The sequence below is a fragment of the Cervus elaphus genome, chromosome 18, assembly GCF_910594005.1.
Source record: "Cervus elaphus chromosome 18, mCerEla1.1, whole genome shotgun sequence".
In the NCBI taxonomy this organism is placed as follows: domain Eukaryota; kingdom Metazoa; phylum Chordata; class Mammalia; order Artiodactyla; family Cervidae; genus Cervus; species Cervus elaphus.
The window spans coordinates 40,122,284-40,150,008 of NC_057832.1; the positions used below are offsets into that span (position 1 = coordinate 40,122,284).

The 27,725-nt window shown below is 41.5% G+C and overlaps 1 protein-coding gene across 4 annotated transcripts in view; it reads right to left on the reverse strand.

Annotated features, from left to right (window-relative positions):
* Positions 1–27,725, reverse strand: part of RAPGEF5 (Rap guanine nucleotide exchange factor 5) — a 232,784-nt gene that overhangs the window by 99,524 nt on the left and 105,535 nt on the right. For 2 of the 4 annotated variants that reach the window (XM_043871607.1, XM_043871605.1), the window contains exons 8-9: positions 14,077–14,150; positions 2,888–3,013 (exon numbers count right to left, since the gene is read on the reverse strand). In XM_043871607.1, coding sequence (XP_043727542.1) covers positions 2,888–3,013; positions 14,077–14,150 — 200 coding nt within the window. Of the gene's footprint in view, positions 1–2,887; positions 3,317–14,076; positions 14,151–27,725 lie in introns of those variants that run through there. The other 2 variants (XM_043871609.1, XM_043871608.1) reach the window with 2 other exon arrangements.

The following is a 27,725-nucleotide window of genomic DNA, read 5'->3' on the forward strand; positions in this document are numbered from 1 at the left end:
AAGCCCCTTCAATTTCTAACAAGATGCACCAGCAACAAAAACCTTATTCTATCAAATTCATGTCTATCTCTGGGCAGTAGGACCTTAAAGTAGCTTTCTCTTTTGAATGCTTATGGACAAAGAGGGACATGGCTTACTGGGACTGGAGAAGCAAAGTCGTTCACTAAAAAGAATGACTCAATAGGCATCTGAGATTCTAAACTCAAATTTTAAATAAATAAATAAAATAAACTCAAATTTTACCACTGTCCACTTAAATTATTTTGGCTCAGGAATGGTAGATGAGGTAGTTGAAGCATTTGAGAATCACAAAAGAAAGGAAATTTGTATGTAACTCTAGGGTTTGGTCATAATTGTTATTGTTGTAAGAGTAGGAAACTGCAGAAGTAAGTTTACATTAAGTAAATTGCAGTTTCCTCTGTATATTCTGCGTGTTTTCATAGACAAGAACAGATGACTGATGCTGAAAAGAAAGTGAGGGCAGGAAAAATGAAAATGCTGCAACCAGCTCATGGACACTGAACTCAGTGGGCAAGCAAAGGGATTGCTATATCGAGTGCTTAAGACAAAAGAGTGAAATAATCCAACAGGTGGTTTTTATTCCTAACAAACAACTGCAAAAGGTGCAGGAAGCATCCAGTGTCAAAGGTTCCATTTGGTGGTGCACTGTGGAAGTCTTAGCCTTGAGAGCTCAGCTGGTGTCAGCTTGAAGGAGGGAGATCACAGAATAACTAAGTTCATATTTATCATGAAGGAAGAAAGATCCTTCACATTCACCTTTCCTGACTGTCAGCTTCAGCAGGAAAAGTCTAAACAGAAAAGGCCATCATTCCACTATTTATTTATACATCATCTTTCCCCTCAGAAGGACACAATCTTCAGAGCTGTTAATGCATCCATATTACGACATTCATACAAGAAGTAAAAAACCATAGTGTTCTTTTCTACCATCTTAAAATAAAGGTTTAAAGAGAACAGTGAGTACACAACCGTAAGCAGAGTCGCAAACCTTCCACCACTAAATTTCCATCTCATGGTCAAAGTCATTAACAGCTGCACTTTCAGATTTGTTACTATGTATTTGGAGGGTATTATATTCTCATTAACTGTAACTATAATATTCTGGATTAAACTAATAAGGCAAAGGCAACACAGGTAGCTTTATATTAAGCATAAAGCTGTCTATGGCCTAAGGCTGGTGATTTCTGACCTTGAGGAAGGGGGAAGGGTTACTCTATTGGTTTGATTTTAAAAGATCTCTCTCTCCCCTCAGGTTGTTACTGATCCACTGAATTGAATATACAATCCATTGTATAATGTGTGCTCCGTCACTCAGTTTTGTCTGACTTTGCAGCCCTATGAACTGTCCCAGGCTCCTCTGTCCATGGGATTTTCCAGGCAAGAATACTGGAGTGGGTTGCCATTTCCTTCTCCATTGTATAATATGTCATCCTTTTTAAGGACCACTAGGGAAGAGAAATGCTCCCAATTAAACTAGGGCATATTTTCATATCATCAACTGTTAAGACTCATCCTGATTTCAGAAATTCTAAGATGTGTGTGGAGGAAGGAGGGGAGAACACCCTGAAATCGGTAAAATATAGCATATGAAAACGACTGCTCTTCTAACTAAGATGAATCAAAAGGAACATTGTTTTGAGAAATTTAAGACATGCACTGGGATATTCTATGGATGCAGAAGAGGTTAGGAGTCAGTCTTCCATATAGTTAACCTCTGGAGTGTTTTTAACAACACAAGAAAGTTCCTTAAGTAGTACCCACTGAGGTGAAGGCTCCTGAGACGTCCACTCAAACTTAAAGCCAACAGTCACCTCTGAGATAACTGCCACTGCAGGCTCTGAAACTGCCTAATTGTTCTCCCCCTTGAGACGCTGATAGCTAATGACTCGATGCCACACTGCTATAGATGTGTTACGTGATCAAATGGAACAGCCTGCCATCCTGGGACCTCTCCCCTCCTCTCCCGCTCCGTCAATCCCTGGTGTTTGTATTGATGGTCTCGGAGCAGAATGAGCATGAACCAATTCTGCTCCCTTGCAAAGGGTTGAAAACAAAATTTCAGCAAAGATTAAAAGTCAGAGAAAAGACACGTTCATACACACGGGGGTATTTTCCCCTTCATGAGCAATCCTGGAAGGCTCAGCATGGAGGGTGAGGCCTTACAAACAACAACACGAAGTCAACAGACAACAATGTGGAGCCGAAGTGAGTGGTCCCATTGTCTCCCCAGCATGACCGCAGCGTTCTTGGTTCTAAGGCTCAGGCTGAATAACTGCTTTCAGGACAACGGAGCAAAGCGTCCCTTCCCTCCAGTCTAACTGCACCTAAACAATATAACTCTTGTTGGAACACAAACGTTCATGAAATACTGGGAAAACGCCCTTCTGACTCTGCCGCTGGGTCTAAGCATCTAGAATCTGTTCCTCTGTTCTCACCTACTTCTTGAGTTAGGACTTATTTGCTTGATAACTAGATCCACCCCCTGGGCTCAACATAAAAGTACATCAGAATGTTCTTTTAGAATTCATACTCCACAGAGTTTCTGATGGGGTGAAACTCCCCAAGTCAAGCCTGGAAGCTATCAAATAGACATGCATTCACATGTGCTCCTGTGCATTCTTATATTTCTACACAATCTACTTCTGTGAAGAGACTGCTTCTAAATCCAGTGTCATAAACCACTGGCCTAGAAAATTAGAGCAGTTGTCATTCTCTTTTACTAAGAAGCATGCTTTTGGAGGGGAAAAAAAAAAAAAACCCAAGCCCAAAGAATTTAAAATAAAATATTCTTCCCTTCAAACATACAACCAGGCAGAAACACTTTCCACCCCCTCAAACCTGCATTCCCAAGAGGAAAAGTGCTTACGTGTTCAGATTTCTCCTGTTCTTTTTTGTCCGTCTGCAAAAACTGACAGTTTTCTCTTGCCAGCTTCTGGACCAGTTCGATTCGCCCGATATCATCTCTCTCCTGAAGTTTGCACATCATGCCAGCCTTAAGAGTTGGAGAAAAAGCAAAGATATACTTAAATCCACAGTCCCAGGACATGACACTGCTCACTGAATAGTTCACCTTATAATACACTCATCTTCTCTTGTCGCCTGGATTGAATCATGGTCTTGGTAAAAATATTTTGCCTCTCCAAAACTGAAACTTAACCTAGGAATGCCGCACTGAAAGACTTAAGTTGAGATCATTTATCAGTCTACTTTAAGAGAGGGAAAGGCAGAGCAAACTGAATCATTTGCTGCTAAAGGGTGCTCCTGATATGCCACTATTTGTTCCTGACAGCCTGTTTCCTGTTACATAAGCCCAGCAAGAGGTTAAAAACTCATGGGAAAGTTAGCCAGGAACTACTCCGGCAATCAGGGTGAAGTGATAGAGTACTAAAAATAACAGTGCACAACCTCCTAACTCCTTAGCTCCACCAGCTCATTCCATGTACAAATATACAGTTCACAAGAAAAGCACAAGAAATTCTTTTCTTTCGAAACTGAAAAGTTACTGTGGGGCAATATCAGTAAAATACCTCCAATGTTGCATGAAATGTGGTAGAAAGTTATTAAAAATCAACTGCAAAAAGAAAACTTCAAACATACTCAGAGTTTAGAAATGGTCCACAAAGCACCATATTTTTCATTAGACCCAAGCACCAAGTAATGATGATAATATGAAAAAGAATCTAGGATTTTGATAAGAAAAAAAATGTTCATTGTTAACACACACTCTGAACAGTTTCTACTCAAATTCTTTCAAAAATGGTTCACACTGACATATGAGGAAATGACCTAAAAAGAAATCTTAAGTTACTCCTGGCAGGAATGGCCAAAACTATCAAATCCTCGTTTTACCCTTTACAATCGACAGGATTTGAATGGACCCAGCGATGTGACCAAATACAGAGAAAGGGGCAGCAAGTGATCACAACCTTAGGATCTTAATAGTCTGTACTGAAGACACACATTTTTTTGAGTGGGCATCAGAAAAATGGAACCGTCCATGCAAAGCAGTGACTAAGTAGTTACTCCTAAGGGCAAGGACAGCTCCTTATCTAGCATTTTCTCCAACAAATAGGAAGGAAACAAACAAACAAGAAAATCGGAAGTGGCCCAAATCAGATTCCCCTGGAATGGCAAGTGGAATTTCTCCACCAAAGTCAGGGATTTATTTTTACCGCATGCTTCACAAGTGGTTTTCCAGTTTGTCTCCAGGGTTTCCTTAGACAAGGATCTCAGTTTATCTTAAGACAGGCTGTGCAGTGCTGGAGAGCCAGAAGTACTGGAAAGCCCCTTATCACGCTAGACAAAATTCTGAAACCACTGAACTTCAATCCATGAGAACTAGCACTGCCCTTTAAAGCAACTGAAAGTGTGTCTACTTTTTATCCAATATGACGATCTGCTAAATATTTAAATACCAATACCTATGATGTCCTCCTTTTTGCATTCCTCATGTATATTCCCCTACCTTCCTATTTTATTCATTCATTCAGTCAGTCACTCACTCAACTGCTTTTATTGGAACAACCATGCACCAAGATCTATTACAGGTTCTAAGAATACAGTGGTGAATAACAATAAAGCCCAAGTCACATGTCATGTAGCTTACATTAAATAGGAAATGTGGATTACATTAACAGACAGATATGAAAAATCAGATGGTGGTATGTGATAAGAAGGAAAAGAAAGGAGGGTAAGAGACACAGAAGGATTCGTTGATTGACATCTGAGAGGAGACCGAAGGGGAGTGAAGGACGTTCCCGGCAGAGGAACAGAAGCTCAGTGGCCCCGAGGTCTGGGAGTGTTCAGCGTGTTCCGGGATGAGGGAAGACCACATCAGGGCTGCAGCGGAGCTGCTGAGGGGAGACCTGTGGGACAGTTCAGAGAGGAGATGCTGGACCAGGACGTGTAGCTTCAGCACAGGACGTGCAAGAGGTTTACACTCTTTTTCTGAACAAGATGGAAGAAGACTTTAACATGTTTTGAACATAGGACTGGAATGATCCAACTTATCTTTTAACAGGATCATTCCATCTTCTGGGTTGAGGAAACACTGTTAAGTGGGGAAGAGCAGTTGAAGCTACAAGGCCGATTAAGATTGGTCTTCAGACAAGAAATGGTTTGGAAGAAGAAATGGCAGTGGCAGAGATGGTCGGAAGTGGTTAGATTCTGGATCTATTTCAAAGGCAGGACCAGCAGAAATGGTTGTCTCCTTGATATTTGGCCTGAGTGACTAGAAGGGTAGGGGCTGTCAGCTCCTGAGATTGGGAGACTTTTGGGGGGGCAGTCTGGTATGGGACATGCCTATTAAGACACCCATTCGGAGCTGCCGGGCTGGCTGTCAGGAGATCCAGAGAAGACTAAGCTGGGGATGGGAGTCATCATAGGGTAGATGGTATTTAAGCTAGAGGAAGGACTAAGGTTACCAATGGGGTGATGCAAACAAAGAAGAGAAGAAATCCATGAATTGAGTCTAATATTTAGATACTGGGAAGATGAAGAGTGAGGCCTCCCTCCCTGGTGGATCAGTGGTAAAGAATCTGGAGACTCAATTTTGATCCCAGAAAGATCCCCTGAGAAGAAAATGGCAACCCACTGCAGTATTCTTGCCTGGAGAATCCCATGGACAGAGAAGCCTGGTGGGCTACAGTCCATGGGGTTACAAAGAGTTGGACATGACTTAGCAACTAAACAACAAAGATGACTAATCTGGAAAGGAGAATGAGGAGGGCTCTAGGAGGAGAACCTGGTGAGTAGTGAAGATGGTGTTTTCAAGGAGGGGGGAGTGAAAAGCTGCATTCAGTGTAGCTGAAACATCAAATAAGAGGAGCTCAAACAACTGACATTGAATTTAACAAAAGTAATTGGTGACTTTGAGTATAACTATTTTTTTGGAGGAAAAAAAGTGGTGGGGGGACAAGTTTTATTCACATGGGCTTCACAGAGAATGAGAGACAACTCTTTTAAGGAGTTTTATTTCAAGAACGGGGCACTAGTTAAAAAGTGACGCTGCAGGGAGCTCTGGTTGCTCGTTTAAGGTGAGGGATATTCCAGCACTTTTATCTTTATTAGAAATCATCCCGTGTAGAGAGAAATTTGATGGCATGGGCTAGAGAGATGGCATTTTTAGGAAACGTGCCTGAGTAGGAAAGAGAGCATAAAGATCAACCCTCAGAAACATGCATGTGAATACTTCCCTCACTGTAACAGGAGGGGAGGATACAGGGGGAGAAGTGCAGGTAGGCTGGCATATCTGGTGACAAGAACATGGAAATTCTTTCTTGAAGACCTCTATTTCAGAAACAACAATTCAGGTAATTAGCTGAGAGTAAGGACTCTGAGAAGATGCTGGAAGCATAACAAAAGAGAGCATGTAACAGTCATTTCAGTTCCAAGGGTTAGCAAACCTTTGTCTGTAAAGGGCCAGAGTGTAAATATTCTAGGGTCAGTGGGCTGTGTGGTTCTGGTGTAAGGACCCAAAGTGAGAGTGAAAGTGTTAGTTGCTCAGTTGTGTCCAACTCTTTGCAACTCCACAGACTGTAGTCCACTAGGCTCCTCTGTCCATGGGATTCTCCAGGCAAGAAAGAATACTGGAGAGGGATGCCATTCCCTTCTCTAGGGGATCTTCCTTACCCAGGGATTGAACTTGGGTCTCTTGCATCAGAAGGCAGATTCTTTACTGTCTGAGCCACCGTGCAAGTTTAACACAAATGGAGCAATGGACAGTATGTAAGTGAATGAGCACAGCTGTGTTCCAATAACACTTTATTTACAAAACAGGCAGGAGACTGTGGTTTCTCAACTTCTGACCTGAGAGAATAGGAAACTGGACAACAAGAATAGAATCAGACTGCCAAGCATTAGTAAGGACTCACTTGATTTTATTTTTAGATCCTTTTACCATTCTAGCCATCCTCCTTAGGACATGCTGCTTTATCAGGATTTTAATGGAGTCCATAACTGAGCTAATGCTAAACAAATGGGCCAATCTTGAAGATGCTCTTTTAATCACTGCCACAGAGTAAAAAGAGGACCAGTGGAATTAAGGATCTTCCTTTAAAACTAAGAAGGCAAGGAAATTATTCTGGGAAATACCTAGACAAAAATGATCAACATTCTTTAAATGTTTTGATACTTAGAGGATTGTATCTCTGTTATCCAGAAAGTCCATTTATGCTGACCATCTAGGACTTCTTCTCTCTCCATCCGTGTCATTCTCCCAGTATGTAATACACTGTCTTGCTAGAGGAGAGAGGGTGTTAATGACCCTGTAAGCTCTGGACCTGCTGCACAGCTGCTGACTCAGCAGTGTGATGGATTGGTCCCCATCTCTGCCTGCTCCCTGGGGTGGCAGCCTGGGGTAACAGAGGCCACGAGTGGGATGGGCCCGGCTGGGATGGTACACGGAGGAGAGCTCCTCGAGCTAACCGACCTGCCAAGTGAGAATGAGCCTGCTCCCTCTTCTCACCAGCACTGGCTCCAAACACCTGGGCCAAGCGTCCACAGATGCCAGTTTGGACAGAGTCTTTACTTCTGTCTGTGGGTTCCACACCTATCCTTAGAATATAACTGATAATATCATCAGCAACAAAACGATAGGACTGAGGAGAAGAAAGTTAAGAGACCTTGACTATTTTTTTGGCTTCTGTGTGAACATGAGCTTCTTGCTTAGGATCCTAGACACATTTCTTTCTTGAGGAAATACATTTTCATCAGTACCAGATACTTGGGTTTACAAATTATGTATTTTAAACACAAAATGCTATTACTTTAAAAAATGGGTTTTCAGATTGGCTTAATTTTTTGATGTTTGTAATTAAATTACCTTATAATTTTAAAAGGAATATTGTGATCTAGATTTTCTGGTCTCTTGCATAATTTCTAGATGCATTTCACATGACAATCAGTTCGATAGCACTCATATATAACTATCAAAAAAGGCTTTCAAGGAGGGTTATGAAAGCTTCTTCACTCCCTAGAGAACTTTAAGCCTGGAGAGATGCCCGTATATCCTAGATAGTTTTATAAGACAGTCCTCTTTGGAAATACCATGCTCAACCAGATGTTCTCCAGGGGGTTCCTTTCACAGTTCTGTAATTTAGTGATTTAATTCAAAAAGCCATGAATTTATTAATATATTTTGAGAGCTTTGTTATGGCAAGAGAGGCAAGATAACTAACAGCCCTTGATCTAGACTTTCACATGCCAGGACTATTAATTTATCTATGTGAAATTAATTATAAACTGTTTACCTAATAATCTAGGCCAGGAAAAAATAAAAGATGAACGTGTAACAGTCAGTCAGAAGAGTGATTTAAGAGCCTTATTTCAAGGTCTGCTTTGGCGGAAAAAAAACAACTCTGTAATGCATAATTAAAGTTATTCATATGATTTTCAGTATTTGAGAAGAGAAATGTATGTAAATGAAAAGTCTGTTTCCTTTATAAATGGAGTCATAAAAATGTTTGGTCCATTCTTTCAGGGATAAAATGAAACGTGGACAGAATTCCCTTAGGAAAAGCTACAAGGATGATAAATGAACAACCTTTATGACATAAGGTGAAAGAGCACAGTTCTATATATGGAAGCATTTCCTGCATAACTTTAAAAATCAGCTTTTCTATAACACTTAGAAAAAGCATCATGCCAAAATTGCTATTCAAAGGGAAGGAAAACCAGGATGAAAAAGAATACCTTTCATGAAAGGACTTTTGTAATAACAACGCTTTTCAACATAAATTCAGGGTATGTGGGTAAATTAGAATTGATTACTATATAATAGCTTCATTTCTTCAAAAATTAAATCTTGACTAGAAATTCGTGAAAAAAATTTTTTTGCTACTTTAAACAGAAAGCCCAAATGACAGAATAAAACACTGATTGACTGGGATGCTATATTACATTATCAAATGGCACATACCTATTTCAAATCGAGAAAACAGTAAGAATTCTTTTCAGGAAAATTCAAAAGTTAATTCATTATAAATTAAAATATTAATAAATAATAATTTAATTTTTATTATTCATTTTCTCAAATTTCTTCAGAGAAAGAAAATGATGACAAATATTCTACTAGATGGACTAGAAAAATGTACCCTTTGATAACTGGGGAAAGGATCAAGAAGCAGTCACAGTGAAAAGTAAATGTGATGCAAAGTGTGATGGTAAAGGCAGGTTTACTAATGCCCCGGGCATCACAAGGATAGGCCTCAACACCATGCTGGGGCATCACAGTGCCTGGGAAAGCATCCAGTGACTTTTGGTCCCTCACAGTGCAAATTCAGGGAGATTCGTTCCTCCAGTCCTCCTCCCTTGTGGAATCACCTGTGTTACTAGACCACACCATCCTATACCAACAGTGTGTGATGCTGCATTGTGCCAAATTGCCTCCAGAACACAGAAGGCGGCAGAAACCAGAGCTACATGGAATTTATGACTCTTACTTCCCTCAAACACTTTTTTTCCTCTATTGTATTACATAACTATCTCTTCTGATGAAGCTACATACATCACAGATTTAATGTAATTGATGAAGTAAGAGGTTCATTCATTACATATATTTAATTCTTTGAACTTTCAGACTAGAATAGAGAAGTCACCATATTTTACCTTGTTTTGACCTGAAAGAAATTACAGCTCAGATCTTATACATTATTGACCATTCTGCAAAGCAGAGCACCAAAGCTGAGCAAATAATAAAGTGGTTTAAAAAAAAACAAAACAGAAAGAGAATAGTAAATTTAATATATTCTAACACAAAAGATTTAAAAGTATCATCTGTTTTCTATGATAGCTATCACAACCTTAAACAAGAGCTTTCTTCAGTCTATTTTGGAAAAAAAACACTTTCGCTACTGATACAACAATCATGAACTATTTGGTAATCAATTTTCATAATTAAGTTATCATCAGTTAATAATAAAATGATTGAGTCCAATGGAGGAATAGGAGACAAAATAATCACTGAATCCAGTGGCCACCTGCATAAACAGGGAGAATTTCTAAAGTTCAAAATGCTGTAAGTTATTCATTGAATATCTCATTACAACCCTTAAACTAGAACCTGAAAAAATTCTATACATTTTGGTAAGATGATTTAACCCTTTAGTCCTATGTAAATGGTTATAATGAGTGAAGGTCTAGAATGCTTTCTGATATGCAGACACCACAATGGAGGGCAGAGTAACCCTGTAGCCCAGCCCTGATAGACACCATAGATTCTCAAACCAAAACATAATGCAACAGACAGTCATGAGAAGACCAGGAGGCTAACTTTTGCTGAGAACTTACTGTATGCCAGGCGCTGTTCTGCTTCACATACACTCATTAACCTTCAGAACAATTATCTCCGTTTCAGAGCTGTTAGGAAGGCTGTTTAGCACAGTGGTTACAAGCAAGAATATTGGAATCAGACTACCTTGCTTGGATTCCCATCCCCACCACTTCACAGTGAATCCTAGCAGGGTCCTTTGGGGCTCCCCAGGCATGGGGGACAGGCCTTTTTGTCCCCTGTTGCTTGGGGGCAATTTCCAGCCTCCAGGAGCTTCCCTGAGTTCCAAAGGGCAGATTCAGTTGCTAATCAAGGGAGGGAGAACCAAGAAACCACCAGAGGCAAGAGCCAGAGCCAGAACCAGAGAAGCTCATCAAGATTAGGAGACCCTAGCACACCCTTCCTGGTGGCTCAGCTGGTAAAGAATCCACCTGCAATGCAGGAGGCCTGGTTCAATTCCTGGGTCAGGAAGTTCCCCTGGATAAGAGATAGGCTACCCACTCCAACATTCTTGGGCTTCCTTGGTGGCTCAGATACTAAAGAATCCACCTACAATGTGGGAGACCTGGGTTCGATCCCTGACTTGGGAAGATCTCCTGGAGGAGGGCATGGCAACTCACTCCAGTATTTTTGCTTAGAGAATCCCCATGGAGAGAAAAGCCTGACAGGCTACAGTCCATGGGGTCGCAAAGTCAGACATGACTGAGTGACTAAGCAGAGCACACACCCCCTCATCTTGTCAGCAAACTCACCCTTGGGAAGTATTGTTATAAAACTCTTCATCAAAGCTTTCTGGAGGAGGGGCGAGGGTACACACACAGTTTTTCAAGGCAGGAGTCCGCTGTGACCCCTTTGTCTGGCAAAGTAAAAAGGCTATCCTTTTCTACTTCATCCAAAATTCTGTCTCTGAGATGCGATTCAGCTGTACACCGGTGTACAGAAAAGCTTTTGCTTTCGGCATCAGCAGTTCATCTGTAAAGTGGTGGTAATTATATTATCAGCCTCATAGGGTTTGTTGTGAGGTTTTAAAATACAGTAATAAAAACAAAGGCCTTAGGAGAGTGCATTTGAAGTGTTATCTAAGTGTTAACTCTCGATACTCTAAAGAAAAGCATCATGGGACACCAGAGAGCAGAGTAACTTGCCCGAGGTGCTGGATCAGAGCCCAGCCCAGAGCCCTGGCAGCCTGGCCCAGGAGGCAGCAGCTCTTAACCTCATGGGTGTGGCCTGACATTCAACTCTTTTCTGTGCCAGAATGGCAGGCTTTTGTTATGTTGCTTCATTTCAGCTTCGTAACATCTCCACTTTACAAAGACGAAAACCAAGCATGCTAGTCACTGCCTAGCATAGTGGGGATACTTTGGACACTTTGGTGACAAATGATCCCACTCTAAAGGAACACGCAAGTTTAGAGACACTACAGAACTTGCCTACAGGCACCAACTATGAGGAAAAAGGGGTGGGATGTAAACCAGGCTGCACGCTCCCTTCACTGTGCATACACATCACTGCATGGAAACAGGAAGTTTCTCCAGCAGAAAACCAGCATAGGAGGAGAGAACTCATTTTCTGGTAGAGAAACCTTTGCACAACAAGGCCCAGTCTCTCCAGAGTTAGTAACTGGCTTAACCCTTTGTACACCTAAAGTTTTCAACAGCCACAGGAAGTTTTTCCTGTAGTGACATATTTCATCACATACAGGGAAGGAATGAGAAACCAGTTTGCATTTAACTGGATGATAACATGCTCTGAAGTGAAGACTGCCATAATATGAAATACCATAAAAGCCTGGCATAAAGGTGCTTGATTAATTTTTACATACATACACACACACACACACAAGTATCAAATGAATAAATTTTTGTGGAAAGTGCACATGTTTATACCCATGAGCACACACATACATTTATTTCTAAATCTGTCTAGATATGTGATGGAGAAACTCTGGATGTTTTCTTTAAGCTTGCCCTGTACAACCTGAACCCCTGGTGAGTCCACTCAGCACATTTGAATAGATGGACCTGCAGGATTAAGCCATTAAAAGCGGCCCCTCTCATTGTGAGAGCGAATCAGACCTCCTCAGACACGTCAGTGGAGGTGACAGCTGTCCAGGCCTCTAACACTCACAGTCAGGCACCCCACTGAATTAACTCATGACTCCCCAACTTAAAAAGAATCTGTTCCTGATCTAATTATAGATTCACCAGTTTCAAGTCAGAGATGTCACCACTGCTGACAAAAAATCTCAAAATTTTGTAGAGCAAGCTCTGCATATCCATTTGAGATACACAAAGGAATAGAACTACATTAACACAGACCTTTGCCCACAGAATAAGTCCAAAATAAATTAAAACTAGAAGTTTAAGTTGAGAAACTAAATAATAAATAAAATGTCCCACTAATAACTTAATGCTTTAAGAAACCTTTGGGAAAGCAATCCCTGCCTAGGTTTACTTGGAAGCCTGAAAAGTAATTGCAGTATAAGCCTGTGGATTGCCGCATTCTGAGTATGACCCCAGCAAAACAATTCCAAACAAGTCTTTATATGAACTTATTAGGCCATGAAAACCTATGCAGTCCTGCCTAACAAAGTTAATGTGATTATTCTGACCTGAATCCACAGATTTACAACTTTAAAAGTGGAGTGCGAGGGGTCAACCAAACTAAGCCTTTTCTTCACCAGGCCTACTGAGGTATACTTGAAATACAACAAGTTGCACACATTTAATGTACCCATTTTGATGAGTTTGGACCTACTTGATACCAGGATACCATCATCACAACCCTGAGAGGGCATCTCCTCTGCAGGTCTAGTGAGGAGAACCCAGCAACACCCCCCACTTAGTAAGGGCTCAGATGGGCTTGTCTGTTTTCGTTTTCCTCCTCCTTTCACCCTGAGTGTAGAGTCTGTCCGACTCTTCTCCCTGGGTAGATCAGTCAACCCCACCGCTCTGTACACAACATGATTTCCAAATAGTGGACTCCCCTGAACCCACTCTTTTCTCTTTCTTGTGTATAATAAAATCCCATGGCTTTCTTATTCAACACACTTCTCTTTTTAATCCTCACAACTTCCCTATCAGGTAGGTTTAGCGATGAGTCATCTAACCCTCAAAAGGGTTAAGAAACTGCTTTAATGCAACTAGGTATTCAGCCACATCACATAGCGCTATAGATGGGTGTCAAGGCAGTGGAATTCCGAGGAGTGGAGGTGAATTGCTGGGGACTTTGCAAATAAAAGTCCTTATGCCATCTGTTCTGTTTCTCTCCCTGCTGTCCCCACAAAGAAACTTCCAATCCTCTGCATTTACATAAAGTTTACAGCAGGAGGGTGTCCAAAGTTTTTATGCTGCCATACTATTTGGAGGTCAGCTGCTACTAAAAGTATGTCTGCGCCACGAGATAAATGCTGGGGGTGGGTACGGAAACTCTGCCAGGGGAGGTACCACATGGATCTGTTGGGCTCTGTCCCGGGCTGACTCTGCCATCTCCAAGGGGCGGATGGCCCCAGGGTGGTCTCCCCTGGTTCTTCACTTACTTGGCTTGCTTCCTCTGGGAAGTGGGGGCTGTCTCCATACCTGTCCTTCTCCCCTGAATCAAATTATAAAGATAATGAGCAATTTCAGGCCTTTCTTGTAGAATATCTCCTAATCAAAAATAAGTGCTCCATTCCCATGATTTCACAGAACACAGAAGGGGAGACCTGGGCCACCTGCCTACACCTGTGCTCTCTCACCACTCAGCACAGAAGAAGGGCGCAGGGACGGGCCTCCCAGAGCGAGTCACACCTGAGGATCCGCAGCACCTTCAGCCTCTGTCACGGTCACCTGTTTGTCACTGTTCTCTTCATCTTGTGCAAGTGCTTAAGTAAAAAAAAAAAAGAAAGAAAGAAAGAAAAAGAACAATATTAAGCAAACGTAGCATCATAAGAAAATTGTTTCAGGTCATTTTCTTTTCAGATGGCAATTTGGCAGGAAAAAAGAATGTTAGGTAGAGACCCAAAAAGTAAGTATCACTACTATTTTTTACAATAAATTATTTGGATGAATAGTTTCACTAATACACTGGGCATTTTTCACACTCATTATCTCATTTGTTAAACCAGTAGCGCTGGAGATATCCGATCTCAATTCTCCTTGTCACCTCAGCCCACCCAGACATCATCATGCCAGTTCTGTGCTTTACCAAAGGGGATCTGGGGTAGAGAGAAAGACTGCTACCCAGTTCAAGTGAGAACACCATATTTTTATGTCATTTTTTGGGCTAATAGTTTAGTGTTATCCCAGATGGCTCAGACGGTAAAGACTCTGCCTGCAACACCAGAGACCTAGGTTCAATCACTGAGTTGGGAAGATCCCCTGGAGAATGGAATAGCAACCCATTCCAGTATTCTTGCCTGGGAAATCCATGGGCAGAGGAGCCTGGAGGGCTATAGTCCATGGGGTCACAAAAGAGTCAGACATGACTGAGCAACTAACACATATTATGAAGGAAGCATGATTTTTCTTAAAATTAGAGTATAATTTACAATGTTGTCTTAGTTTCAAGTATATAGTAAAGTGATTCAGTTATACATATGGATATTCTTTTTTAGATTCTTTTCCATTATAGTTTATTACAAGATATTGAATATAGCTGCCTGTACTATACAGTAGGACCTTGTTATTTATCTATTTTACATGTAGTACTGTTCATCTGCTAATCCCAAACTTGTAATTTATCCATGCCCCAACTTCCCCTTTTGGTAACAATACATTTGTTTTCTAAGTCTATGAATCTGTTTCTGTTTTAGAAATAAGTTCATTTGTATCATTTTTTGAGATTCCACATGTAAGTGATATGCTATGATATCTGTCTTTCTCTTTCTGCCTTACTTCAATTAGTGTGATAACCTCTAGGTACATCCATGTTGTTACAAATGGCATTATTTCATTCTTTTTAATGACTGAGTGAAATTCCACTGTATATCTGTACCACATCTTCCTTATCCATTCCTCTGTCAGTGTACATTAAGGTGCTTCCATATCTTGGCTTTTGTAAATAGTGCTGCAGTGAGCTTTGGGGTGCATGGATCTTTTTGAATTAAGAGTTTTCTCTGGATATATGCCCAGGAGTGGGAATGCTGGAAGAAGCATGATTATTTTATATTTGGACTGCATGGAGCATTATTACCACAAAATTCTAAACTATGGAGTCTTGAATTGACCTCTTCTCCCATATTTCTGCAGCATCTCTCTATCAAAGTCCTTGTCACCCTTTCTGCACTGGTGCAATAACCTCCTACCACAGAGCCCCTGATTCCAGCCTCTCCTTACTAAAATCTAGCTTGAGCAGAACTGTTAATAATTAGCCTCAGAAAATACAACAATAAGTACACTGCTCTGGCCTCTGTATTGCTTATCTTATCAACTCTGAACACTGTTCATCACGGAAGGTCATCCTTGAACTCTCTGGCTTCCTCTTCTCTGACTTCCCACTAACATTCAATGTCAGAATGTAGTGTACCCAGCTCTGATGCAAACTCCATGATTTCATCATTTTTCTCCTTACACAGCTTGCTCTGCCATTTTAACAAATATGTACTTAGCACCTGCTAGGTGCCTGGCACTGGGATTACACCTGTGAACAAGACAGGTAAGCCTCTGACCTCGTGAAGGACACACATCACCTGGGGGATGGCTAACAACTACTGCTGCAACTAGTAACAATCACAATTATTAGAACAATAATCTTTAAAAACTAGATAGGAGTAAAGATCATAATAAATAGGGAAATGACGGAAAACCAACTGAGGGAAGTCACTGTGGAGAGCAGGCCAGGCGTGCTGCTTCTCTGAAGAAGCGATACTTGTGCTGAGACTGGGGGTTGAGGCACATGGCGGGTGAGAGTGATGCAAGCCAGGCCTGGAGAGAGCATGGACCGCAATGTGGATGTGAGTCTGAGAACATGGGGTTGGGGGGCAGGGGGTCACTCAGTTCAGTTCAGTCACGCCTGGCTCTTTGCTACCCCATGAACCGCAGCATGCCAGGCCTCCCCATCCATCACCAACTCCCGGAGTCCACCCAAACCCATGTCCATCGAGTCAATGATGTCATCCAACCATCTCATCCTCTGTCGCCCCTCTCTCCTCCTGCCTTCAATCTTTCCCAGCATCAGGGTCTTTTCAAATGAGTCAACTCTTCGCATGAGGTGGCCAAAGTATTGGAGTTTCAGCTTCAGCATCAGTCCTTCCAATGAACACCCAGGACTCCTTTAGGATGGACTGGTTGGATCTCCTTGCAGTCCAAGGGACTCTCAAGAGTCTTCTCCAACACCATAGTTCAAAAGCATCAATTTTTCAGCGCTCAGCTTTCTTCACAGTCCAATTCTCACATCCATACATGACCACTGGAAAAACCATAGCCTTGATTAGACGGACCTTTGTTGACAAAGTAATGTCTCTGCTTTTTAATATGCTGTTTAGGTTGGTCATAACTTTCCTTCCAAGGAGCAAGCATCTTTTAATTTCATGGCTGCAATCACCATGCGCAGTGATTTTGGAGCCCAGAAAAATAAAGTCTGACACTGTTTCCACTGTTTCCCCATCTATTTCCCATGAAGTGATGGGACTGGATGCCATGATCTTAGTTTTCTGAATGTTGAGCTTTAAGCCAATTTTTTCACTCTCCTCTTTCACTTTCATCAAGAGGCTTTTTAGTTCCTCTTCACTTTCTGCCATAAGGGTGGTGTCATCTGCATATCTGAGGTTATTGGTATTTCTCCCGGAAATCTTGATTCCAGCTTGTGCTTCTTCCAGCCCAGCATTTCTCATGATGTACTCTGCATATAAGTAAAATAAGCAGGGTGACAATATACAGCCTTGACATACTCCTTTTCCTATTTGGAACCAGTCTGTTGTTCCATGTCCAGTTCTAACTGTTGCTTCCTAACCTGCATACGGGTTTCTCAAGAGGCAGGTCAGGTGGTCTGGTACTCCCATCTCTTTAAGAATTTTCCACAGTTTATTGTGATCCATGCAGTCAAAGGCTTTAGCATAGTCAGTAAAGCAGAAATAGATGTTTTTCTGGAACTCTCTTGCTTTTTCGATGATCCAACAGATGTTGGCAATTGATCTCTGGTTCCTCTGCCTTTTCTAAAACCAGCTTGAACATCTGGAAGTTCATGGTTCACATATTCCGAAGCCTGGCTACGGAATTTTAAATTGGGAACTGCATGACGTGATGTCTATTTTCAAAAGTTCTATTTACCTGCTTTGAGGGGACCAGGCTTAGGAGAAGCAAGACAGGAAGCAGGGAGCCCAGTTAGGTGACCATGGCTTACCACCTGGGCTAGAAATGACCGCAGCACAGACCGGGGTGGGGTGAGGGGGCCAGATGAGCTGAAGCAACAGGGAGAATCTGAGCTGTGTTTCTGAGACATAATTTGCCATGAACTGAATACCAGAGGCAAGGGACTGCATGGGAGTGGGGTCGGGGGGCCGGTGGCAGGGAGATTAGTGAGAAAAGGCAATCCAGAATGATACCTGAGTAGAATAAGTCATTGCTTGTGCCCACTGTACCACTTATTCTTTTTGCCTTCTCCATCAACAGCAGGCCCCAAACACAGCACCCTACCGACAGTGAGGTAGCCCACTGTGCTTTCGGATTTAGCTGGCACCGTTTTGTGTACTTTTAAGTACTATGCTCTCTACTCTGTATTCCTTCAAGCATTATTTCATGTACCTTTTGCTTTTACGTGTCTCTTATGCCCACTGTGTGGCACTCGCCATGGTGCCCACCTAGAATGCTGCGCACACACTGAGAGTGCTGTAAAAATTAACTGAGATGAACAATTTCTCCCCAAGTGACCAAAAAGGCACACACTGATTACACCTACATACCTAAGCTATGCTTTTCACAGCCATTTATGAAAAAAGAAGAGAGGGAAAGTCTTTTCTTAAACTCCATGGAAAACCAGGATAACTCCTACCAGCTGAGCATTATAAAGCAAGGCAGGAACAACAGAAGTCGACAGAAGCTTTTCTTCTGTTTTCAGCAAAAAGTTCCATTCACGCTTGTTCAAAGGGGGCCCTCTGTTGCTACTGTTGCCCAATTAGGAGGAAATTTAAGAATAAAAAGAAACAACACTAATATTTTCTCTGAAAAACTAGAGACATAAATGAAAAGGGAATATTAAAATACAAAATAGCATCTACAATTCTACTTAAAAATGCAGTGGGTTGTAGAAATAAGTAAACTATCTGAAATATTGTAAGAACCCTTTCTTCATCCTGTAACAAGGAACAGTGTTCCTAGAGGGCAAGTCAACAATATGCCAACAGGGAACAACTATGCCTGCATTAAGTACTCACTATACCTTGGCACTTAATTTATGCTTTATCTGAATTTTTGCTCTTTAAAGTTTTAGTTTTGATGAAAAAAAAAGAAAATTAAATTTTGGAGTATTTTGGCCTGTTAAATGCATGTTTCTGTTTTTAAAACAATAATCTTCTGATATCTATGCATTTCTTTTTTTCATGTTATTATACTGCATCATACAACATGCAGGATCAGTCAGTCAGTTCAGTTAGTTCAGTCGCTCAGTCTTGTCCAACTCTTCGTGATCCCATGGACTGCAGCATGCCAGGCCTCCCTGTCCATCACCAATTCCCGGAGTTCACTCAAACCCATGCCCATTGAGTCGGTGATGCCATCCAGCCATCGCATCCTCTGTCATGTCCTTCTCGTCCTGCCCCCAATCCCTCCCAGCATCAGGGTCTTTTCCAATGAGTCAGTTCTTCGCATCACGTGGCCAAAGGATTGGAGTTTCAGCTTCAGCATCAGTCCTTCCAGTGAATGTTCAGGACTGATCTCCTTTAGGATGGACTGGCTGGATCTCCCTGCAGTTCAAGGGACTCTTAAGAGTCTTCTTCAACACCACAGTTCAAAAGCATCAATTCTTCAGCACTTAGCTTTATTTATAGTCCAACTCTCACATCCACACATGACTACTGGAAAAACCATAGCTTTGACTAGATGGACGTTTATTGGTAAAGTAATGTCTCTGCTTTTTAATATGCTATCTAGGTTGGTCATGACTTTTCTTCCAAGGAGTAAGCGTCTTTTAATTTCATGGCTGCAGTCACCATCTGCAGTGATTTTGGAGTCCAAAAAAATAAAGTCTGTCACTGTTTCCCCATCTATTTGCCATGAAGTGATGGGACCAGATGCCATGATCTTAGTTTTCTGAACGTTGAGCTTTAAGCCAACTTTTTCACTCTCCTCTTTCACTTTCTTAAATTGAAGAAACTAGGGAAAAATCACTAGACCATTCAGGTATGACCTAAATCAAATCCCTTACGATTAGACAGTGGAAGTAACAAATAGATTCAAGGGATTAGATCTGATAGACAGAGTACCTGAAGAACTATGGCCAGAGGTTCATGACTTGTAGGAGGCAGTGCTCAAGACCATCCACAAGAAAATGAACTGCAAAAAGGCAAAATGGTTGTCTAAGGAGGCCTTACAAATAGCTGAGAAAAGAAGAGAAGCTAAAGGCAAAGGAGAAAAGGAGAGATATACACGTTTGAATGCAGAGTTCCAAAGAACAGCATGGAGAGATAAGAAGGTCTTCCTCAGTGATCAATGTAAAGAAACAGAGGAAAACAACAGAATGGGAAAGTCTAGAGATTTCTTCAAGAAAATTAGAGCTAATAAGGGAACATTTCATGCAAAGATGGGCACAATAAAAAACAGAAATGGTATGGACCTAACAGAAGCAGAAGATATTAAGAAGAGGTGGCAAGAATATGCAGAAGAACTATACAAAAAAGATCTTCATGACCCAGATACCCACAACGGTGTGTTCACTCACCTAGAACCAGATATCCTGGAATACAAAGTCAAGTGGGCCTTAGGAAGCATCACTATGAACAAAGATAGTGAAGATGATGGAATTCCAGTTGAGCTTTTTCAAATACTAAAAGATGATGCTGTGCAAGTGAGGCATTCTATATGCTAGCAAGTTTGGAAAACTCAACAGTGGCCACAGGACTAGAAAACGTGTTTTCATTCCAATCCCAAAGAAAGGCAATGCCAAAGAATGCTCAAACCATCACATAATTGCACTCATCTCACATGCTAGTAAAGTGATGCTCAAAATTCTCCAAGCCAGGCTTCAACAGCACATGAACCGTGAACTTCCAGATGTTCAAGCTGGGTTTAGAAAAGGCAGAGGAATCAGAGATCAAATTGCTAACATCTGTTGGATCATCAAAAAAGCAAGAGAGTTCCATAAAAACATCTACTTTTGCTTTATTTACTATGCCAAAGCCTTTGACTGTGTGGACCACAACAAGTTCTGGAAAATTCTTAAAGAGATGGGAAGTCTGGCAGACCACCTGACCTGCCTCTTGAGAAATCTGTGTGCAGGTCAGGAAGCAACAGTTAGAACTGGACATGGAACAACCGACTGGTTCCAAATAGGGAAAGGAGTACATCAAAGTTGTATATTGTCACCCTGCTTATTTAACTTATATGCAGAGTACATCATGAGAAACACTGGGCTGGATGAAGCACAAGCTGGAATCAAGATTGCTGGGAGGAATGTCAATAGCCTCAGATATGCAGGTGATACCACTCTTATGGTAGAGAGTAAAGAACTAAAGAGCCTCTTGATGAAAGTGAAAGAGGAAAGTGAAAAAATTGGCTTAAAGCTCAACATTCAGAAAACATGCAGGATGGTGAATTATAATTTCATGATTGAGAGTTCACACTATTTTTGAAATTTAGACATAATTCTTAGTACATACAACTAGAACCAAACAAAGGGAAGATTACCAAAAAAGGCATACTTGGGATAAGAATTCAGTCCTGTATTTCTTGCTTTTCCTCAACAACAATACGACATTACTTATCACATATTGAAGACCTCAAAATGTGCTGCCCAAGGTTATATGTTGGTTAACAGAGACAGAATTAGTAACAGAAGTACATTAAAGGCACGTCACAGAGGTAACTCAGCTGATCGCAACATGGGTAATGAAGAGACACTCAAAGTGCTGCTGAACTCAACCTCGGCACCCTGATAATGAAGAAAAGAGTGCGGTCTCTTACTACACACAACATTACTTTATTGGAAATACTGAAAAAAATATGATTCTAAGAATGTATTTATAGCTAGTGGCTCACGTATACCACTTGGGGAAAAAAAAAAAACAACACCACCTTATTTATTGTGGCCTTCTGAGGATTTATAATCACCCCATGAAGTCTCATGGATGACACCTAAAAGAGAATGCCTTATTGATGCTTTAATGTGAAGATCAATGTCTACGACTACGTATGGGGGCACTTTCTCTCTCCATGCCTCCTCAGAGTGTGGCTCATCTGGCAGAACAAGGAGGAAGCAGTTACTTGGATTTTGAGCTGAATTCTTTTATCTGATCAGAATAAGAATCTGCTGGAGGAAATTTTCCTCTGCAAATATTGATTCTGGACGGTTCCCTCCCATGGCACAAAGATACAGGAATGACAGCTTCTGGGACCAACAGAGGCTCGAAGCCTTGCTCTCTGCCAACACAAACCATCCGCTTATCTCTCAACACACAGAGTCCAAGAGCCAGAAAAGGTCTTTGAAAATAACTTATCACAACAAAAGTCACAGTACAAGACCTGAGGCATACACTTCAAATGGTAAACAGAGAGCCCACAAGAGAATTAAGACTATATGTGGATTAATTAGCACTAAATCACATAAGAGTACTGGGTTTAATTCTATCTCTTTGTAAGTTCAGTTCAGATCAGTTGCTCAGTTGTGTCCAGCTCTTTGTGACCCCATGAACTGCAGCACACCAGGCCTCCCTGTCCATCACCAACTCTGGAGTTTACCCAAACTCATGTCCACTGAGTCGGTGATGCCATCCAACCATCTCATCCTCCGTCGTCCCCTTCTCCTCCTGCCCTCAAGTTTTCCTAGCATCAGGGAAAACTTTTCAAATGAGTCAGCTCTTCGCATCAGGTGGCCAAAGGGTTGAAGTTTCAGCTTCAGCATCAGTCCTTCGATGAATGTTCAGGACTGATTTCCTTTAGGATGGACTGGTTGGATCTCCTTGCAGTCCAAGGGACTCTCAAGAGTCTTCTCCAACACCACAGTTCAAAAGCATCAATCCTTCGGCGCTCAGCTTTCTTTATAGTCCAACTCTCACATCCATACATGACTACTGAAAAAACCATAGCCTTGACTAGACAGACCTTTGTTGACAAGTTAATGTCTCTGCTTTTTAACATGTTGTCTAGGTTGGTCATAACTTTCCTTCCTAGGAGTAAGTGTCTTTCAATTTCGTCGCTGCAGTCACCATCTGCAGTGATTTTGGAGCCCAAAAAATAGTCAGCCACTGTTTCCACTGTTCCCCCATCTATTTCCCATGAAGTGATGGGACCAGATACCATGATCTTAGTTTTCTGAATGTTGAGCTTTAAGCCAACTCTCCTCTTTCACTTTCATCAAGAGGCTCTTTAGTTCTTCACTTTCTGCCATAAGGGTGGTGTCGTCTGCATCTCTGAGGTTAGCCAAGAGCAATTCAAGAGGGGCTACTGGTGTCAGCCTCTGAGGATGCCAGGATTATCCTGACTGTCACCGTCTTGCTGCCTTGGGGACAAGAGGTTCTCTCTCCCCATGACTTAACTGGGATGGTTGCTAAGAAAACTCTCCTAATAACTCTGTTAAAACTGTTACTGAAACACAAGAGGAACTGATGCTCTTTCAGAATGACGTTTACTTAATTCCTGATCAATGTTGTAAAAGTCAAAGCCAAACCAACTGGTCATTAAATGCAACGACTGTAATGTACTAAGTGACTATAGTTGAGAGCGCTCTTTGAAAATCAACCAGACTATTTTTTTTTAATTTACAAATCAACCAAAAATCATATTACAGACAGAAATTTAGTGTTTCAATGTAAGAAATCAGCAAATCGAGTTAAGAAATGTAATTCATTGAGTACTCTGCCAAGAATTAAAGTTTTGGCAAAAATGTCACCCTTCACCTGTGCAGTACTTTTACAGAGGAAAAGCTCTTTCATAAAGGGTCTCATCTGATGTTCAAAAAACCTACAGAGTTAGGCATGCAAAAACATTCTCATTTTATACAATCCTCCTGTATAAAATGTTGCGTCCGTGGCAGTTAAAGTCGCCCTCAGTCAAGGATAGAGCCGTAACAGCTGGTCAAACTGCAAAATCATTCATGTGGATCCTGACCAGGACTTCTTTCCATTTCTTTTTCAATGAAATAGAACAGAATACAGTGGAAAGAATAGGAAAAAAAATTAAAAGTCAAAATGTACTGCAACTAGTAAAGTTAAGTATTTCTCACAAACCTGGAATTAGATGTATGCCAGGTCAGACTCCTCTGTGTATCCTGCAGGTTGTGGACACAAATATGTTAGGAAAACACAGAAGGTATTCCCAGCCATGGGAGGCAGAATCCCATTTCTCATTATCCAAATAACTAGCTATGTTTTCAGTGCCATTCCTGGAAAAAGGTCGTGGTATTTATCTTACGAGCCCCCTCAACAAGACTCTATCCACTACATCAAGGAGAGCAGCCCTGTGAGAAGACATGGAAATGAGCTACCAGCAAGACATGCTGACAGAGCGTATTCATTGAGTCACTCAGTCCTGTCCAACTCTTTGCGAACCCACGGGCTATCAGCTGCTAGGCTCCTCTGTCCATGGGATGTCCCAGACAAGGAAACTGGAGTGGGCTGCCATTCCCTTCTCCAGGGGATCTTCTCGAACCAGGGATTGAACCAAGGTCTCCTGGATTGCAGGCGGATGGCTTACTATCTGAGCCACCAGTGAAGGCCATGTTATCTATATATATCCACAAGTGCTCCCAAATGCTCAGATCTTTTCTAATCTTTAAAAAGTAAGGGGAAAAGCAGTTACAAGCCTTACCTAATTGCTATATATGTTTTTAGTAGTGAAATTTGAAAAATAGAGGTCAGAATTTACCATTGAGTTATGTCATATAGTATTTTTAATATTCTTTTAACTCTTTAAAGTTTTATGTATTCTTTTTTCCAGTTTTACTGAATAATAATTGACATACATCACTGTATAAGTTTAACACGTACAGAAGTGATTACTACAGTCAGTTCAGCTAACATCCATCTTCTCTTACAGATACAATAATAAAAAAAGGAAAAAAATTTCATTGTGATGAATATTCTTAGGATTTACTCTCTATGTATCATAGAGCAGTGCTAGCTATAGGTACTGTATACCACAGGTACTCATTTGTCTTATAACTGGAAGTTTGTATCTTTTGACCACCTTGCTCCATCTCCCCCTTCCCCAACTCTGTGCCTCTGGTAACCACAAATCTCATCTCTTTTTCAATGAGTTTGGTTTTTCTATATCCATTCACCCATCAGTGGACACTTAGGCTGCTTCCATGTCTTGGCTGCTGTAAATAATGCTGTTATGAAATGGGGGTGCAGATACCTTTTCAAGTTAGTGTTTTCGTTTCTTTTGGATATATTCCCAGAGGTGGAATTGCTGGATCACACAATAGTCAATTTTTTGAGGATTCTCCATACTGTTTCCACAGTGGCTGTACCAATTTACAATCCTACCATGTCAGGGTATTATAATCTGGTCCATCCAGTGCCATTCAACCTTTCTTTGAAAGCTGACCAACAACCACTCTCTCTGTCTCGATCTATTCAGCCTGTCAGCTGAACTTGAGACTGTTGTTTGAAACTTTCTTTTCTGGGTCCTTATCAGGTTGAAACCCTCTAAAAAAAAATGCAAGTTTCCTGCAGGCTCTTTCCTCTCTCCTCAGTGATATTATCTGTTCCTATGGTTTCAGCTTTCCCCATTATGCGGGTTATTCCCAAATCTGTGTCTCCATCTCTGCCCGCTTCTCTGAGTGCCAGGCCCACATCTCCGCTTACATGCTGAGGATGCTCATTTCATAGACCCTCACATGTCTGCTCCATACAAGCTGCTATGGCATGTGAAGCGGCACCACCTCTGCCCTCAAAAAAGAGTCATCAATTTAATACAATGGGAGGACACGGAGGTCTGAAGTCGCGTGCATCACACACAGTATGTCTTACAGGCCTCTCCCTCCTCCTGGGGTCTGTACTTAGTTCAGATCACCACCAGGAGCCTGCACAGTCTTCTTTCTCCTCAGCCCTCATATCCGTCTCTCACTAGACCCTGTCACTTTTACCTCTGAGACGTTTCTGTCCCTCTTGCTCCCTGCCACCGTCATAGCTTATGACCATGCCACCTCTCGCCTTTCCGCCACTATTGCCACAGCCTCTGAGCCAGCCCCTCCCTCCATCCATTCTCCACTCAGCTGCTCCACTTCCAGATCGCCAGCCTGGTCCTGTCACGCCCCCATCCCTGAAGACTCCTGCCTCTTGCCACTTACAGAACATAACAGCACACAAGGAGCTCAATACTAATGTTCTACTTTTACCAACATTTGACTATTGATGTGCTGAGAAGTGGGAATTCACGGCACTCGGACAACATAATAAATCTACGGTGCGGAGGCTAAAACCAAAGGTAGGTGAAAACCTGCCATCTCCTTCATCATCTCCTTCATCAGATACTCCACACTCCGCACGATTGCCTGGAGCCAGCTCAAGCCACCGAGAGACGGACTCTGGCTGTTTCCTTGTCTCCTGACTGATGGTGTGATTTAGCCCTGCCCCCAGGCAGAGAGGATTCCATTGCAGCTCTTTTGCCTTTGCCTTGTAGAGGACTCGATCCTCCAAACTTTCTTTCCTCCACTTCTTAACAGGTTTTTACCTATTAGGTGTTTTCTTTGGAGTCACATTTAATACATTAATGTCCAGCCAATGGAAAAGTTATTCAACAGAGAAAAATGGTAACGTCACCAGAGCAAAGTGTATCCTTTAATTAGAGCATAAATATTTGCTCCATTGGTGAGAGTAATAAAGAATTCATCAGTACCTGAGCCCAGCAGCCTGTTCGGTTGCCCTTCTTGTGAAGAAATGTACTGGAAATAAACAAGTTTCCTTTTAATGCAAAGATGGATTGTATACAAACCAACTAAAATAAAACCTCAATGAAAAAGTTGCGTTAACCTTAGCAATATTTTTCTTCACCATTTTTCTTGGGAGTCAGAAGGGCTTTCATTTTTAAACACCTTGCAAGAACTGTGTTCTGGTGACAGGACAGGTTCAGGGTAACCCTGTGACTAAAGACTTGAGCAGCAGTGGTGTTCAGACACCTTAAGACGTTCCTTCATTTAAACAGACCCCACTACTCTGTATAGTTTCACCCAAGAATGATAAAGTTTTACAATATTTATCTCAGGGAGTAAAACAAAATGATATCTGGGACCTCCCTGGCGGTCCAGAGGTTAAGACCCCACACTTTCACTGCAGGCAGCACAGGTCTGATTCCTGGTTGGGGAACTAAGTTCCCAGGTGCTGCAAGGTGCAGCCAGAAATAAGAGAAAAAGAAAATTATTTCTAAGCGTAACTACATGCCAGCTTCACGCTTTACGCTATCTAACTCTCTCCCACCTCCAGAAGCCCCAGAGGCATACACCCTTTGCTCCATTTCACAGAACAAGAAAACAAATGTCTGGGAGCCGTTACTTCACAGTAAGGGACTAAGCCAGAACTGAACCTGAGTCTCTTAAATTGCTTTTCACAGCTATGAAATTTTGCCTCAAGGACTGTAAACCAGAAAACATAACAGGTCAGATCTACACAGAGTCTTGTTAACTAAGGTTTTATAGTAGGCAAGGAGTCTACATTCCAAAAGTAATGTTTTTTTACATTAAAATACTTCTCACATGATGCTATTTTTCTGTTGTTGTTGTTCCTGAATTGTCTGCAATTGTACTGCTGAATCTTCCCTTGACATTACAGTGAAATTCTAAAACATGCAGAGGAACCACCAAGAATCCCCTCAAAGTCCTTGTGTTTGTAAATACTGATACAAGCAAAGACACCAAACGGTCCAATCACTCAATCAATGTGGGGATGGGAGGGAGCAGATAGGCCAAGAGGAGGCTAGGAAATGTCTGAACACTTTCCTTAACCTTCAATGAACTCTATCCCACTGAATTTTTTTTTAATGCCCTTTTATTACTCATATGGGAGAAAATATGGCATCACTTCTACACTATTCCTAGTATATGACCTTTGTCAAGTTACATCAACTCACCATTCTTAAACTTCATTATCTGCAGAAGGGGATGATTAGAACCACAAGCCCACACGGTAGGTGTGCGGGAAAAAAGGATGGAAGTCAAGTGCTTAATCAAGGGTAATTACTTTAAGCTACAAAGCATGTAATGTGCTTTTTTCTTCTCCATTTTCATCTCTGGATGGAATCTTCTCCCTAATCAGACCCTGGGTAGAGCAGAAGATAAAGAGCATAAAGACAAAGCCAATCATATTTGTATT